We start from the raw sequence: 14,026 nt of genomic DNA on the forward strand, positions 1-14,026 counted from the left end.
ACCTGTCTACATATAAAGTTCACAGTGCATGTCAGAGCACAAACCACGCATGAAGTCAAAGGAATTGTCTGTAGACCTCCGAGACAGGATTGTCTTGAGGCACAAATTTGGGGAAGGGTACAGAAAGATTTCTGGTGCTTTGAAGGTCCCAATGAGCACAGCGGCCTCCATCATCTATCAATGGAAATAGTTCAGATCCACCAGGACTCTGTCTAAAGCTGGCCGCGCGTCTAAACTGAGCGATCAAGGGAGAAGGGCCTTAGTCAGGGAGGTGACCAAGAACCTGATGGTCACTCTGTCAGAGCTCCAGCATTCCTCTGTGAAGAGAGGAGTACCTTCCAGAAGGACAGCCATCTCTGCAGGAATCCACCAATCAGGCCTGTATGGTAGAGTGGCCAGATGGAAGCCACTCCTTAGTAAAAGGCACATGGCAGCCCACCTGGAGTTTGCCAAAAGGCACCTGAAGGACTCTCAGACCATGAGAAACAAAATTCTCTGGTCTGATGAGACAAAGATTTGACTCTTTGGTGTGAATGCCAGGTGTCATGCCCCGAGGTGGTGCCTGGTTGCATCACGCTGTGATGTTTTTCAGCAGCAGGAACTGGGAGACTAGTCAGGATTGAGGGGAAGATGAATGCAGCAATGTACAGAGACATCCTGGATGAAAACCTGCTCCAGAGGTCCACTCTGGACCTCAGGCGGTTCATCTTTCAGCAGGACAATGACCTACTGTCCTGACCTAGGTCATAATTCCAAACCATGTATGAACACAGACATGAAGGTATCAAGCCAAGGAGAGATTTGTAGACAAAAGTCATCCATAGAGTAAATCTGTGGGCAAACACAGCAGAAAAAGTACAGTGATGTGCACAATTTCCAAGACCAGTAACGAAACACTGCGCGCTGTGGTCAAAGTCAAAGCATTGCAGGTTTGTCAATTTAAGAACTCTGCCACAACATTAAAAACAAAACAAAAAATGCCTTCAATCCAAGCTGCTTTTTAATGCTAGTATTCCTTTATTTAATTTTTTAAAAATTTATAAACAGAATTGTAGTAATAAAACTGGGACTCTCAGCGTAATAGTGACTGAATGACATTTCAGTTGTTCAAAAGATGCAGTTTTATATTTAATAAAAAAGAATAAATAAAAAAGTCTTGAAATTGTCTTCAAAAGTGGAACTTTATCCTCTCTGACTATGCTCCCCTACCCAAAATTCCCTGCTGAATGCTATTTCTGAACCCTCTTTTCAGCAGCAAGTGACTCAGTCTGAGCATCACATTTAAGATTATACAATACAAGTTCAAATGAATAAAAAAACAGGTTGGAAAGTATCTTTGTTCACCAAAGTGCAGGAAATGGCACTTAAAAATTCAAACATTTCCCCCCTAGGGAAGCGTGACTCATTCGCAAATCCACGCCCTCCTCCTTTACAAAAACCATAATCTGCTCCCGCCCCGACTGTCTCTGTAAACAGCAGAAAAACACAGAACGAGGAGGAAAAACATTACACTGCTATCTGATTTCATGGTAAGAAGGTCACATTACACTCTCCGTCCAACAGAACAGACTTGGTGTGTATTTGAAGCAATGTCAAATATGTTTTTGACACGCTCACCATGGCGACACTGAGCCTGTCATCGCTCCACACTTATCAAACAGAGGAGAGACTGAAGTCGCACTGTTGATGATCTGTGTGAATAAAACATGCTTGTTGCCTATTTAAAGAGAGTGTTAAATTGTTTTAAGACATTGTTCGTTCTGCTAGCATCACACTTATGAAGTGAAGCAGAGAGAACACACACCTAATTGGTGACTCAGGTTTAATTTAACCATCACAGTGCAATCAAAAAAAAATGTGCCGGTCTGGCCGATACTGACTGAATGCGATCGTATTGGGATACGCCTCGTGAAAAATCATGTCTGAAAACTGGTCTGCAGGTATTCTGCTCTGAGCGGAGACGGTTCAGTGCTAATCTGGATTAACTTTAAAATCAAACACACCCAAAAGTGAGACAGCTTGAAATGCATATTTTGCATTCTGTTCCACAGGGAAAATAATGTATGTTTGCGCATTTATTGGACACACATCCACAGAGGCAGCGGAGGGTCTGCTGTGCCCACAGGGTCTCCATGAAACAGGAGAGCAGCCGCTGTTCTGCTCCGACTCACCTGCCCTTCGTGGGGGGGCAGGCATGGCAACACCCCCTTTCTATTCCATCCAGCAGCAAGCATGAACTTTTCTTTATGGCCTGCGTTTGTCTCCGGTATGTAAAAATCTACTTTGTTAGAATGACATTTAACTTTTTTTTTCTTGTGGCAAAACTTGTATATGATAGTAAGTCCCTTCGGCTGCTCCCTTGTTTGCACTCGGGGTTGCCACAGCAAATCCAAGGTGGATTTGCATGTTGAATTGGCACAGATTTTACGCCGGATGCCCTTCCTGACGCAACTCCACATTACATGGAGAAATGCGGCAGGGGTGGGATTTGAACCCGGAGCCGTCTGAACTGAAACCAAGCACATTAACCACTTGGCCACCGCCCCTAACTTGTATATCTGTTAATTTTGGCTCTCTGTTGGGACTGTTTACACAGAGACTGCTACCTGCTGCTTTGGACTTTGAACTAATAGTCTTTTTCAAGACTTTTTTACTTTTTTACCTTTTTATTTTTTTTTTTTTTACTTTTTTACTTGACTCTACTGGTGGTCGGCTCTCACTGCGGTATTGTATCACTTCTTGTTCCGGAGCACAGCGGTGTTTTTCTGTATCTGTTAGCTGTTTGATCTGCGCAGTTAGATTGATCTAGTTATCTAGATTACGATTTGTTTCCCAGTGTAATCTTTACGTGCCTTAACTAAAGCACTCCTTCTGCTGAATCACCTCTAAATTATTTACACATTATTCGCTTTGCGTGTTTTTAGGAATCCGCTAGCTTAGCGTAGCTACTAGCTCTTAGCCGATTTAGCATGGCGGCTTCTCCTGTCTCTCCCGCACTTTTCTGCTCTGGGTGTGAAATGTTTAGTTATTCCTCGGCCTCCTTTAGCAGTAATGGTACTTGTAATAAGTGTAGCTTATTCGTAGCTTTGGAGGCCAGGCTGGGCGAATTGGAGACTCGGCTCCGCACCGTGGAAAATTCTACAGCTAGCAAGGCCCCTGTAGTCGGTGCGGACCAAGGTAGCTTAGCCGCCGTTAGTTCCCCCCTGGCAGATCCCGAGCAGCCGGGAAAGCAGGCCGACTGGGTGACTGTGAGGAGGAAGCGTAGCCCTAAACAGAAGCCCCGTGTACACCGCCAACCCGTTCACATCTTTAACCGTTTTTCCCCACTCGACGACACACCCGCCGAGGATCAAACTCTGGTTATTGGCGACTCTGTTTTGAGAAATGTGAAGTTAGCGACACCAGCAACCATAGTCAATTGTCTTCCGGGGGCCAGAGCAGGCGACATTGAAGGAAATTTGAAACTGCTGGCTAAGGCTAAGCGTAAATTTGGTAAGATTGTAATTCACGTCGGCAGTAATGACACCCGGTTACGCCAATCGGAGGTCACTAAAATTAACATTGAATCGGTGTGTAACTTTGCAAAAACAATGTCGGACTCTGTAGTTTTCTCTGGGCCCCTCCCCAATCAGACCGGGAGTGACATGTTTAGCCGCATGTTCTCCTTGAATTGCTGGCTGTCTGAGTGGTGTCCAAAAAATGAGGTGGGCTTCATAGATAATTGGCAAAGCTTCTGGGGAAAACCTGGTCTTGTTAGGAGAGACGGCAGCCATCCCACTTTGGATGGAGCAGCTCTCATTTCTAGAAATCTGGCCAATTTTCTTAAATCCTCCAAACCGTGACTATCCAGGGTTGGGACCAGGAAGCAGAGTTGTAGTCTTACACACCTCTCTGCAGCTTCTCTCCCCCTGCCATCCCCTCATTACCCCATCCCCGTAGAGACGGTGCCTGCTCCCAGCCTACCAATAACCAGCAAAAATCTATTTAAGCATAAAAATTCAAAAAGAAAAAATAATATAGCACCTTCAACTGCACCACAGACTAAAACAGTTAAATGTGGTCTATTAAACATTAGGTCTCTCTCTTCTAAGTCCCTGTTGGTAAATGATATAATAATTGATCAACATATTGATTTATTCTGCCTAACAGAAACCTGGTTACAGCAGGATGAATATGTTAGTTTAAATGAGTCAACACCCCCGAGTCACACTAACTGTCAGAATGCTCGTAGCACGGGCCGGGGTGGAGGATTAGCAGCAATCTTCCATTCCAGCTTATTAATTAATCCAAAACCCAGACAGAGCTTTAATTCATTTGAAAGCTTGTCTCTTAGTCTTGTCCATCCAAATTGGAAGTCCCAAAAACCAGTTTTATTTGTTATTATCTATCGTCCACCTGGTCGTTACTGTGAGTTTCTCTGTGAATTTTCAGACCTTTTGTCTGACTTAGTGCTTAGCTCAGATAAGATAATTATCGTGGGCGATTTTAACATCCACACAGATGCTGAGAATGACAGCCTCAACACTGCATTTAATCTATTATTAGACTCTATTGGCTTTGCTCAAAAAGTAAATGAGTCCACCCACCACTTTAATCATATCTTAGATCTTGTTCTGACTTATGGTATGGAAATAGAAGACTTAACAGTATTCCCTGATAACTCCCTTCTGTCTGATCATTTCTTAATAACATTTACATTTACTCTGATGGACTACCCAGCAGTGGGGAATAAGTTTCATTACACTAGAAGTCTTTCAGAAAGCGCTGTAACTAGGTTTAAGGATATGATTCCTTCTTTATGTTCTCTAATGCCATATACCAACACAGTGCAGAGTAGCTACCTAAACTCTGTAAGGGAGATAGAGTATCTCGTCAATAGTTTTACATCCTCATTGAAGACAACTTTGGATGCTGTAGCTCCTCTGAAAAAGAGAGCTTTAAATCAGAAGTGTCTGACTCCGTGGTATAACTCACAAACTCGTAGCTTAAAGCAGATAACCCGTAAGTTGGAGAGGAAATGGCGTCTCACTAATTTAGAAGATCTTCACTTAGCCTGGAAAAAGAGTCTGTTGCTCTATAAAAAAGCCCTTCGTAAAGCTAGGACATCTTTCTACTCATCACTAATTGAAGAAAATAAGAACAACCCCAGGTTTCTTTTCAGCACTGTAGCCAGGCTGACAAAGAGTCAGAGCTCTATTGAGCTGAGTATTCCATTAACTTTAACTAGTAATGACTTCATGACTTTCTTTGCTAACAAAATTTTAACTATTAGAGAAAAAATTACTCATAACCATCCCAAAGACGTATCGTTATCTTTGGCTGCTTTCAGTGATGCCGGTATTTGGTTGGACTCTTTCTCTCCGATTGTTCTGTCTGAGTTATTCTCATTAGTTACTTCATCCAAACCATCAACATGTTTATTAGACCCCATTCCTACCAGGCTGCTCAAGGAAGCCCTACCATTATTTAATGCTTCGATCTTAAATATGATCAATCTATCTTTGTTAGTTGGCTATGTACCACAGGCTTTTAAGGTGGCAGTAATTAAACCATTACTTAAAAAGCCATCACTTGACCCAGCTATCTTAGCTAATTATAGGCCAATCTCCAACCTTCCTTTTCTCTCAAAAATTCTTGAAAGGGTAGTTGTAAAACAGCTAACTGATCATCTGCAGAGGAATGGTCTATTTGAAGAGTTTCAGTCAGGTTTTAGAATTCATCATAGTACAGAAACAGCATTAGTGAAGGTTACAAATGATCTTCTTATGGCCTCGGACAGTGGACTCATCTCTGTGCTTGTTCTGTTAGATCTCAGTGCTGCTTTTGATACTGTTGACCATAAAATTTTATTACAGAGATTAGAGCATGCCATAGGTATTAAAGGCACTGCGCTGCGGTGGTTTGAATCATATTTGTCTAATAGATTACAATTTGTTCATGTAAATGGGGAATCTTCTTCACAGACTAAAGTTAATTATGGAGTTCCACAAGGTTCTGTGCTAGGACCAATTTTATTCACTTTATACATGCTTCCCTTAGGCAGTATTATTAGACGGTATTGCTTAAATTTTCATTGTTACGCAGATGATACCCAGCTTTATCTATCCATGAAGCCAGAGGACACACACCAATTAGCTAAACTGCAGGATTGTCTTACAGACATAAAGACATGGATGACCTCTAATTTCCTGCTTTTAAACTCAGATAAAACTGAAGTTATTGTACTTGGCCCCACAAATCTTAGAAACATGGTGTCTAACCAGATCCTTACTCTGGATGGCATTACCCTGACCTCTAGTAATACTGTGAGAAATCTTGGAGTCATTTTTGATCAGGATATGTCATTCAAAGTGCATATTAAACAAATATGTAGGACTGCTTTTTTGCATTTACGCAATATCTCTAAAATCAGAAAGGTCTTGTCTCAGAGTGATGCTGAAAAACTAATTCATGCATTTATTTCCTCTAGGCTGGACTATTGTAATTCATTATTATCAGGTTGTCCTAAAAGTTCCCTAAAAAGCCTTCAGTTAATTCAAAATGCTGCAGCTAGAGTACTGACGGGGACTAGAAGGAGAGAGCATATCTCACCCATATTGGCCTCTCTTCATTGGCTTCCTGTTAATTCTAGAATAGAATTTAAAATTCTTCTTCTTACTTATAAGGTTTTGAATAATCAGGTCCCATCTTATCTTAGGGACCTCGTAGTACCATATTACCCCAATAGAGCGCTTCGCTCTCAGACTGCAGGCTTACTTGTAGTTCCTAGGGTTTGTAAGAGTAGAATGGGAGGCAGAGCCTTCAGCTTTCAGGCTCCTCTCCTGTGGAACCAGCTCCCAATTCAGATCAGGGAGACAGACACCCTCTCTACTTTTAAGATTAGGCTTAAAACTTTCCTTTTTGCTAAAGCTTATAGTTAGGGCTGGATCAGGTGACCCTGAACCATCCCTTAGTTATGCTGCTATAGACGTAGACTGCTGGGGGGTTCCCATGATGCACTGTTTCTTTTTCTTTTTGCTCTGTATGCACCACTCTGCATTTAATCATTAGTGATCGATCTCTGCTCCCCTCCACAGCATGTCTTTTTCCTGGTTCTCTCCCTCAGCCCCAACCAGTCCCAGCAGAAGACTGCCCCTCCCTGAGCCTGGTTCTGCTGGAGGTTTCTTCCTGTTAAAAGGGAGTTTTTCCTTCCCACTGTAGCCAAGTGCTTGCTCACAGGGGGTCGTTTTGACCGTTGGGGTTTTACATAATTATTGTATGGCCTTGCCTTACAATATAAAGCGCCTTGGGGCAACTGTTTGTTGTGATTTGGCGCTATATAAAAAAAATTGATTGATTGATTGATTGATATATGATCAAAACAAATATAAAATTTAAGGGTGCTGGATCTTCAAGTAAACGTCACTGAATGCAATTTTTACCTATTTTTGTACAACTTTTGCAAGTGGTTTTATCTAATAATGTGTTTGATCATTAATGTTTTGATAAGGGGGTTGTGATCGAACAAGAAAAACAAACTACAAACGTCTCACATGGTCAGGTGAGATCTTGGTGTACGAGCTAAGAGTTTCTTTAAGTGAACTGATCAAACTCATTTAAGTTTATAGCAAAGGTTTTACAGCCTTTGCAGATGCTAATCAAACACGCTCTAACTGCACTTGACACCAGCTAGTTGGTATACAATGGTAATGATTGGCGGGATCCATGGATGGATGTTTGTGATGATGAAGTGAAAATATCACAATACTGAATGAATTAAGAGAAGACATCAAATACAGTAATTTTAAGGCAGCTCCAGATCGTTTAATTAATTTATTTCATTTACATAGCGCCAAATCACAACAGAGCTGCCTTAAGGTGCTTCACACAAGGTCTACCCTGAGCGACCACACAGGCGACAGTGGTATAAGGACAAACTCCCTCTGATGATTTGAGGAAGAAACCTCAAGCAGACCAGACTCAAAGGGGTGACCCTCTGCATGGGCCATGCTACCGATACACTTGACAATACAAATATAGTGGGAATTTATCATCAACAAAATGTGTTCACGTTTCCCTAATCCAGGGGACCATCGAACAAAATGTTGCTAAATTTGGTCATTTCGAGAGCATTTGTCTTGCGACGAACAGGGGCAGTCGCACAACCTTCTTGCGTGCAGTTTAGTAAGATGCACCGGGTTTTCCTCTCACAACCCTTATTTTCTACAATCTCCGAGCAAACTCAGCAAACTGAAACCACACTGAAAATTTAAGCAGTCTTTAAAAATCAAGAATGAAGGCTCTCACTCGTTCTCATGGAGCGGTTGGTGAGGTTGTGGCAGGAGAGGATCTCGTCCTCGTCCAGCTCGGTCAGCACCCTGGCCTGTCTCAGGTACGGGATCACGGTGCACGGCCTCACGCCCAGAGAGATCCGGTGGCGGTTATCGTTAATCAGCTCCCACAGTTCCTCCTCGCCCATCTCCTTCAGGTCTGGACCTTCTGAAACACACTCTCCCGCCATGCTGATGTTGTGAGGAAAGACTCCCGCTGAGACGACAGACACAGCTGGAGTGCCCTTTGGCAAAGAGATGGTCACCAACTCATTCCTGAATAAAACATGAGAAAACTAACTGGAGGAGGCAGAAAATTTCAGCATTATCTGGGGAGGGGAAAAAAAGGAGGTCATGCTGTTTCCACGCCCACTGAGTGTTTGTTTCAAAGCACAAGAGTGTGAGAGACAAAACCTGAAAGACGTCTGTGATGTCGTGCAGTGAGGGACTCACCTTTAATACAGTGCTAGCACAAGCCCTTCATTCACCGGAGTCACACTCACCAATTATTACTCAAGTAAATCTCACACACGCACACAGACACGCACAAACACATTTGTTCCGTTCACGCTCTCGCGGCTTTGTGACATTTGTTTGCTTACGGCAGGTCATTCAACCCCCGTCTGATTTGACTGTTTGTTAAACCCACTCAAGCTGCAGCCGGTGCTGTGGACGTACAAAGGCTCTGCAGCACCGAAATGTTCCACAACATATGAGTTTCACGCAAAAGCAAACAGACGCGGCACACAGCTGAAAGGGGCAAACACACAGCGCTGAAGTGCAAAGTCCTTCTGTGAAGGAGGAAATACGGTTGGGGGGGTAGTAAAGCAGATGCAGGCTGATGGACTTCCCTCACCATGTTCCACGGAACTTACAGTGACATTTACTGTTGAGGATTTATGCAAATAATGAAGCTGCAGTGCCAAAACAGCCCCATTTAAAAAAAAAACAAAACATTTATGACATCAAAATAAATAATAACAAAAATCTGTGATTGTTTGTCAAATAATTTGATCTCTTATGCTCTTTAAAACAATGTAAAGTCAAAATCTCTACAACATGAGCTAAATTCAAAAGTAATTATCAAAGAATATTTTCAACTTCAACATGTCTGTCAACATGTTAAAAACACAAGAGTGTATAATCACACAGATATGTTTTTGGATTCCCCTTAAGAGTGTGATTTGAAATAAACTGGAAAGTGTGAGTCGAACGTAAGGCTGTGACTCAAAAGCTTGATATGGCCATATGAATTGCAACAGCATGCAAAGTTCATACTGTGAAATTGAGGCTGGATCACATTCCTGTGGGAGACGAGCAGCAGCTCACTAACAAATGTCATTTATTCATCCTGTCACTCATTCTGTATTTCCACTTACTTCAATCAAGAGTCGTGCGGGGGGTGTCGAAGCCTATCCCAGCAGTTATAGGGCAAGAGGCGGGGTACAACCTGGACAGGGCGTCATTCTGTCGTAGGGCTAACAAATGCTACAAAACAAACAAACAAACAAAAACACTCATGATACAGTGCAAAGTAGATTAATTTTGTGGCAGTAAAGCAACATTATTATCCAGGAGAAAGAAAAACCTTTTATAGCATTGTAATACATTCAAAGAAATTATTTTACACATTAGAAATATTATTCTAAATACAGAAAATCTTTCCATAATCTTTAAATATCAACAATGGAGTTTCACTCCAGTTATTTTTTTCTGTTTAAATAAAAAAAATTGCAATGTTTTCTCAGGCAAATGCAAATAAATGTTGTGTGGGCCGCCAGAAGAGGAGGTACTGCTGGCCCACCACCAGAGAGCGTCCTGTCTGGAGTGCGGGCTCCAGGCACCAGAGGGCGCAGCCGCCTCACAGGAGCAGCCAGGATGACAGCTGTCACGCATCACCTGCAACAGCTGTTACCAATCATCCGATCAGCAGGGGTACATCAGCAGGGCAACGTCTCCACCTCTTTGCCGAGATATCGTTCTACCTGGAAGGTAACGTACTCAGCTGACTGTTTGACAGTGATCTTTTGTGACTTTTGTGCGTTGTTTAGCTGACCCCTTTTCCAACGAGTGGTGGAGGTAGTTTTCCTGCCGTGCGGATTCCTGGGTGCAAACGCGCCCACATTTAATTGTTTTTTTTTTTTTGTTCCTCGCCAGCAGTACCAGGTCCGACACGCGGAGGCAGTGGCCACCTGGGAGTTCGGGACTTGGCGGCTCCAGTATTCCTGGGGTCTGGTGGCGGAGGAAATCGTGTGGTTCCGGTTCTGCTTTGGACAGACGTCTCCTATCTTCGAGCCTGCCCACACGACACCCTTTTGTGATTTGGCTTTTGTCTATTGTTGTAATCTGTTGTATTTGTTGTGCCCATTCACAACAGTAAAGTGTTGTTATTTGACCTCCTCCATTGTCCGTTCATTTGCGCCCCCTGTTGTGGGTCCGTGTACCTACACTTTCCCAACAATAAACACATTTTCGCCAACAAAATATGTATTTTGTATTTCACGTCACATTCAAAAAAACGTCTCAAAATGAGCACTGGTACTAATGTTCCAACACTAAAGTAACAGTATGAGTCAAGTAAAGTTACTTTTGGTAGACCGGTTCATAGCTGCACCCTTGGCTGTGCCTGCATGAAGAACAGATGTTAATTCTGCTATCAATAAAATGCACTGTGCTCTACTTCCTCTACATCACCCATTTCCATGCCCACATTGAAATCTGAAACTTGCCTGGGGTCCACCCAAACCTGACACATGAGATGAAGATGATACAGATATAGTGCATCCGGAAAGTATTCACAGCACTTCATTTGTTCCACTTTTTGTTATGTGACAGCCTTATTCCAAAATGGAGTAAATTAATTTTTCCCTCAAAATTCTACTCACAACACCCCATAATGACAACATGAAAATGTTTTTTTTTTAATTATTATTATTGCAAATTTATGGGAAAAAAAACCCCCACAAAGAAACCTCAGGTCTTCTTGAATATGATCCCACAAGCTTGGTGCACATATCTTTGGGCAGTTTTGTCCATTCCTATTTGCAACACCTCTCAAGCTCCATCAGGTTGGATGGGAATCATCTGTGCACAGCCATTTTCAGATCTCTCCAGAGATGCTCAATCAAATTCAGGTCTGGGCTCTAGCTGGGCCACTGAAGGACATTCACCGAGTGGATTGAAGGCATTTATTGTTTTGTTTTTAATGTTGTGGCAGAGTTCTTAAATTGACAAACCTGCAATGCTTTGACTTTGACCACAGCGCGCAGTGTTTCGTTACTGGTCTTGGAAATTGTGCACATCACTGTACTTTTTCTGCTGTGTTTGCCCACAGATTTACTCTATGGATGACTTTTGTCTACAAATCTCTCCTTGGCTTGATACCTTCATATCTGTGTTCATACATGGTTTGGAATTATGACCTAGGTCAGGACAGTAGGTCATTGTCCTGCTGAAAGATGAACCGCCTGAGGTCCAGAGTGGACCTCTGGAGCAGGTTTTCATCCAGGATGTCTCTGTACATTGCTGCATTCATCTTCCCCTCAATCCTGACTAGTCTCCCAGTTCCTGCTGCTGAAAAACATCACAGCGTGATGCAACCAGGCACCACCTCGGGGCATGACACCTGGCATTCACACCAAAGAGTCAAATCTTTGTCTCATCAGACCAGAGAATTTTGTTTCTCATGGTCTGAGAATCCTTCAGGTGTCAAACTCCAGGTGGGCTGCCATGTGCCTTTTACGAAGGAGTGGCTTCTGTCTGGTCACTCTACCATTCAGGTCTGATTGGTGGATTCCTGCAGAGATGGTTGTCCTTCTGGAAGGTTCTCCTCTCTCCATAGAGGAATGCTGGAGCTCTGACAGAGTTACCATCAGTTTCTCAGTCACCTCCCTGACTAAAGCCCTTCTCCCCGATCACTCAGTTTAGACGGGTGGCCAGCTCTAGGAAGATTGGGGTTGCAAGCTGGTCACAGTAGGGTCTCCATGGTTGGAACAAAGATTCCCCCTGGTCATCATCATCCTCTCCTCCTCCACAGTTCCTCTGACCACTGGTGTGCCCCAGGGCAGTATCCTTGGACCGCTTTTGATCTCTTTGTACATGCTTCCACTGAGTTCAGTCATCACTAAATACAATCTTCAGTTTCATTTTTATGCTGATGACCTTCAGATTTATATGCCAGTTGTGCCTAATAATACAAGTGCTTTGGACTCCGTACATAACTCATTTAAGGATATTAAGGACTGGCTGACTCAGAATTTTCTGCACCTTAATGAAGCCAAAAGAGAGTGTATTCTGTTTGGAGCTAAAACTAACTCTGACCCAGATCTTGGCTCCCTGGCTCCTTATCGTAGGGCTGTGGTAAGGAACCTTGGTGTGCTGTTTGACAACTGTTTAAAATTTGAGAAACAAATTGACAGTGTGGTAAGAGCCAGTTTTTTCCAGCTGAGACTCTTGGCAAAAGTCAAACCCTTTCTAAGCCAAAAGGACCTTGAAAAGGCTATGCATGCTTTTATCAGCTCCCGGATTGACTACTGCAATGCACTCTATGTTGGTATTACTCTAGGCTCCCTAAACCAACTCCAACTGGTCCAGAATGCTGCTGCTCGCCTGTTGACCAACACCAGGAAGCACAGCCACATCACTCCTGTACTTTACTCCCTGCACTGGCTTCCAGTCCGTTTTAGAGTTGATTTTAAACTGTTGTTTGTTTTTAAAGCTGTAAATAGCATTGCGCCTTCTTATTTATGTGACCTGTTAAAAACACACAACCCTGTCAGAGCATTTCGGTCTGCTGACCAAAACTTTCTGGAGGTTCCCAGGTCCAGCTTCAAACAATGGGGTGACCGTTCTTTTGCAGTAGCAGGTCCTAAGTTGTGGAATGCATTACCTCCTGAACTGAGGTGCATTAATAGTTTGCCTCTGTTTAAAGCTAAGTTAAAAACGTACTTGTTTAGGGCAGCTTTTTGCACATAACTGCTTCGACATTTTTTTTTTTACTATTTTTATTCTATTTGGATGCTCTTATTATGCTTTTATGTGTGTTTTTCGTACTGTTCTTTTTATTTTATCTTTAGTTGGTGCTGCTGGAAAGCACTTTGGTTCAGTGAAAACTGTTGTAAAGTGCAATAGAAATAAAACTTGATTGATTGATTGATCATCACTCTCCAACAGGTGGGCAAGTGTACTGAACTCTTTAAAACACTCGGAGCAGTTGTGCAACCAGTTAAAAGATACATGGGTGTCATAATTGGTCTCGTTAGCTCTCACAGGTCCCAACCCGCTCCCAACCTGATCCTATGGGTCATGACAGACTCTCAATTCATTCTGCATGGGGTTGCATCATTGATCCCGGACCTTAACATATATTTCACTCGCACAGTTTAGTGGCAGTGCAGGCTTGGTGTAAGCACAAATAACAGATTAAACTGGAGACTTGTGAGAGTTGACAACATGTCATGGTCTTGTATGTCTTATATGGGTCTTAGTCCGGTGTCAACGGGACGTAAGAGAGGGACTTTACTTAAAGTGTGTGCTGTGCTTCTTTAAATTGGGTGGAAAATGGGAACCACAATATTTATCTGCAAATCAATGACAGGGGTCCTCTGATATGAATGTACAAAAATTTTATGGTAGAGTGGCGGGTGGGGTATTGCAAACCACTGTGGCAAGAATTAAGTCCTACATAGGCAAATTGAATACTGAATTGAAAATTGAAA

General features: G+C 42.8%; 1 protein-coding gene across 3 annotated transcripts in view; it reads right to left on the bottom strand.

The window, feature by feature from the left end:
• Positions 1-8,815, bottom strand: part of card14 (caspase recruitment domain family, member 14) — a 33,268-nt gene extending 24,453 nt beyond the window's left edge. For 2 of the 3 annotated variants that reach the window (XM_034187700.1, XM_034187702.1), the window contains exon 1: positions 8,287-8,815. In XM_034187700.1, coding sequence (XP_034043591.1) covers positions 8,287-8,500 — 214 coding nt within the window. In that variant the 5' untranslated portion in view covers positions 8,501-8,815. The remainder of the gene's footprint in view (positions 1-8,286) is intronic. The other variant, XM_034187699.1, reaches the window with a different exon arrangement.
• Positions 8,816-14,026: the final 5,211 nt, after the last annotated feature.

Source organism: Thalassophryne amazonica, chromosome 15 (genome assembly GCF_902500255.1).
Source record: "Thalassophryne amazonica chromosome 15, fThaAma1.1, whole genome shotgun sequence".
NCBI classification, from domain to species: domain Eukaryota; kingdom Metazoa; phylum Chordata; class Actinopteri; order Batrachoidiformes; family Batrachoididae; genus Thalassophryne; species Thalassophryne amazonica.